The following is a 3,011-nucleotide window of genomic DNA, read 5'->3' on the forward strand; positions in this document are numbered from 1 at the left end:
CTTGTACTAGATTTTTAAATTTCAAGACAAATCTAGAACCATCCAATCCTTGTGATAGCAGGGTGATGAAGCAGAAACACGTCGGTCGTCTTCCCACTCGTTGCGTGCCGCAGCTCGTCCTGATCTTGGAGGTCATTTCTCGTCTTGATGGTTTTTCTCATTTCTTTTCTCTTCCTTCCTCTCGGTGCGATGTCGGTTTGAAGAGCAGTCAAGTGTCTTTCTCTCGCTCGGTTCTGTCCTCGGACAGTCTGATAGCAGCCACAATAGAGCCCATTACTTCCTTTCATCCTCCGCTCTGTCGCTATCTCTCTCCACACTCTCATCCCTCCTTCATCTGTTTCTCTTTCTTCCCCAGACGGCCTGATAGGACTCACGACTAAACACTTCACTCGCCTTTTCTTAAAGTTCTCTTTTTTCTTCGAGTCCTTGAAGACAGCAAAGAGAGAAAGAAGAACTCAAGTTGATTCCTTTTTTTTTTCTTCTGTTTAACAGCTTCTTTGCCTCCCACAGTTTCAGTCCCCAGACCTTCACTGAGCCCCGGGCCCTTATTAATTACCACTTAGTCCTTTTGTCATTACAAAACTGCCTGCGCTCTCAGCGGAGCTTTCCCTCGGGCAGCTTTTTGTTGAGACCATGTTAGCTGTGTGCCTCCCGTCCCCACATGCCCACAGGCTCTCATGTTAAAATGCTTTCAACTCCTCTCCCATCCGGTCACGTTTCTTTTTTTTTCCCGTCTGGCATCCTCCGGCAGATGTGTGCCGTCAGCGTCCCGGCGTCACAGCACATCTGTTTGGAGTTCAACTCGCCCCAAAATGGCCGCCCTCGTGGCTCCCCAAACAGCCGAGAGGAGGTCAGCGCTGTGGATTCAGATCTGCCTGCTTTGAAGCGTCCTGCTCCCAGATAAGAAAGCAGCTAATGGGTGCAGCCTGTCACGCTGAGGACTCTCTATGATCCAGCCTCTCTGCACCTTCTCCCCTCACAGTTGATGTATCGCCGTCGGCTATGTGCACTCGGCCGGGGGAGATGCATCCATCACCGGAGATAAATGGAGTTTATTGGAATTTCATGGCTCAGAAAGTATTAAGACATGTTAATGAAGTGTGCTGTAAGTTAATGATTGCAACCTCTCAGCCACTGTGGCTGTGTGTGTGTGTGTGTGTGTGTGTGTGTGTGTGTGTGTGATCTAATTTTACACTGCACACTAATTCCAGTGAGCTTGTAGTGACAGAGGTTGATTGACAATGCTAACCCACTGAGCCTTGCAAAGAAATGAATTAAAGGAGCTGCTTTTCCTGAAAGGCAAAAGAAACGCTTTGAAAAAAAACACACAATCACACAAAGGAGGGAAAAAAAAAATCAATAAGAGTCCATCAAAAGGGATGAAAGCAAACGGAATGAAAGAAATACAGTTTAAACAGTGGCGGTTCATTTCTTCACGCCGCACATGGCGGGGTTAAAACATCCACAGGAAGTGTGTGTGGAAAATAAAAACCAGTGCGTCGTTTATTTTATTTAAAAAAAGTGTGTGTTTATTCTCCAAGATGGCCGAATAAATGCATCTACAACACGCCCACCTGTTGGTCAGTTAGCCACGCCCCCAAATAATCCATAAATGGCCATCAGGCTGCAGTGGAGATGATTGCTGTTTGCTTTATGACCTTGAAGTGCCCTTCTGACTGCGTGGTGTCTTTGCAGGTTTGGCGGTGGCGAGCGCGCTGGTGGACGTCTCTCAGCAGATGTGCGTCGGCTTCAAGGAGAAGTCTGGAGGTTTAAGGAACCGCAAACAGCAGCCCACCGCACAGCCATCCACCTGCATCTGACCACGCCCACCTCATGTCCTCCTCCTCCTTCACCGCCAACGCCCAACGCTCTCCCATCAGCCCCCCAGCCTCGGCCCCCTCCCTCAAAGACTTTCGCCAGCTCCGCTCTGGCTCGGGGGGGAGGTGCATGCTGGGATGCAGGACTGGAACATTATGGTGAGGGGCGGGGTCCAACGGCCGACTTTAGCCACTGGGGGGCGGGGCTTCTCCTTCCCCTCCTCCTATGGGAACTGTTTGGTCCCAACAAAACTGGAAGACAGAAACTGGACACAAAGAGGGGGGGAGCAGGGAAGGGAGGGAGAGAGCGGGTGCTCACTTCACCCTTCCTCCCCTAAAACTACAACAAAAAAAAACGTTTGACATTGTCGACACCGCCTCGTTCGAGTCGAGGCGGCCACGGCTTGCTGCTAGAAGAGATCCTCGTCTCGTAGTTTTTGAAAATTTCAGAGACTTTGCAACCCGAAATAATCTCGTTTCACTTAAGTTATTGTTTTTTGTTTTGTTTTAACGCTGGAACAAACTGGACATGTTCCCCTGCAAACACACACACACACACACACACACACACACACACACACACACACACACACACACACTCCTTTTCAGGCTCTTGCACCCATTTTTTTGCCCATCGTCACCTGCTGTCGTGTTCACAGCTCTGCACCGAGGGTGGCTGTCAGACGAGTCTTGTACAGTTTGGCCTCCGATCAAGCTAGCAGCACGTTCAGTCTTTAATGAGGATCCACTGAAGCCCATCCTAAAAAGCCTGTGTCATTTCCAATCTTCTGCCACCGTCTTCTCTCTCTCTCTCTCTCTCTCTCTCTCTCTCTCTCTCTCTCTCTCTCTCTCTCTCTCTCTCTCTCTCTCTCTCTCGCCCTTTCCAGCTCCTCTGCATGTTTGAGAACAAAAGCAGCGCAGGACAAAACATCTTATCCTGGTTGGCTGGCTGCTCCAGAAGCCAACCTGGATTGAATCTTTTCCACATAATTGCTCCTCCAGCTGCAGTGAAAGCGTCGCTCTGCACACACAGGTGCACACGCACGCTGAACACCCTCGGGTGTTTAATGATCGTCCCTTTGGCAGCTCATGTGAAACAGGCCTCTTATAGATCGTCTGACTGTGACTGATGTGATTGGACTGATCTGCGTGAGGGGCAACAGTTCAGGACCCTCTGCGAATGCCACTGAACAA

General features: G+C 49.8%; 1 protein-coding gene across 1 annotated transcript in view; it reads left to right on the plus strand.

Moving 5' to 3' along the window:
* The window catches only part of LOC306840144 (attractin-like), a gene marked incomplete at its 5' end in the record, with an annotated part of 44,216 nt that extends 41,817 nt beyond the window's left edge, over positions 1–2,399 (plus strand). The window contains one exon of the mRNA XM_079369238.1: positions 1,696–2,399. Within this exon, the coding sequence (XP_079225364.1) occupies positions 1,696–1,820 (125 nt within the window). The 3' untranslated portion in view covers positions 1,821–2,399. The remainder of the gene's footprint in view (positions 1–1,695) is intronic.
* Between the last annotated feature and the right edge of the window lie 612 nt (positions 2,400–3,011).

The sequence above is a fragment of the Symphodus melops genome (genome assembly GCF_947650265.1).
Source record: "Symphodus melops genome assembly, chromosome: 19".
Classification (NCBI taxonomy): Eukaryota; Metazoa; Chordata; class Actinopteri; order Labriformes; family Labridae; genus Symphodus; species Symphodus melops.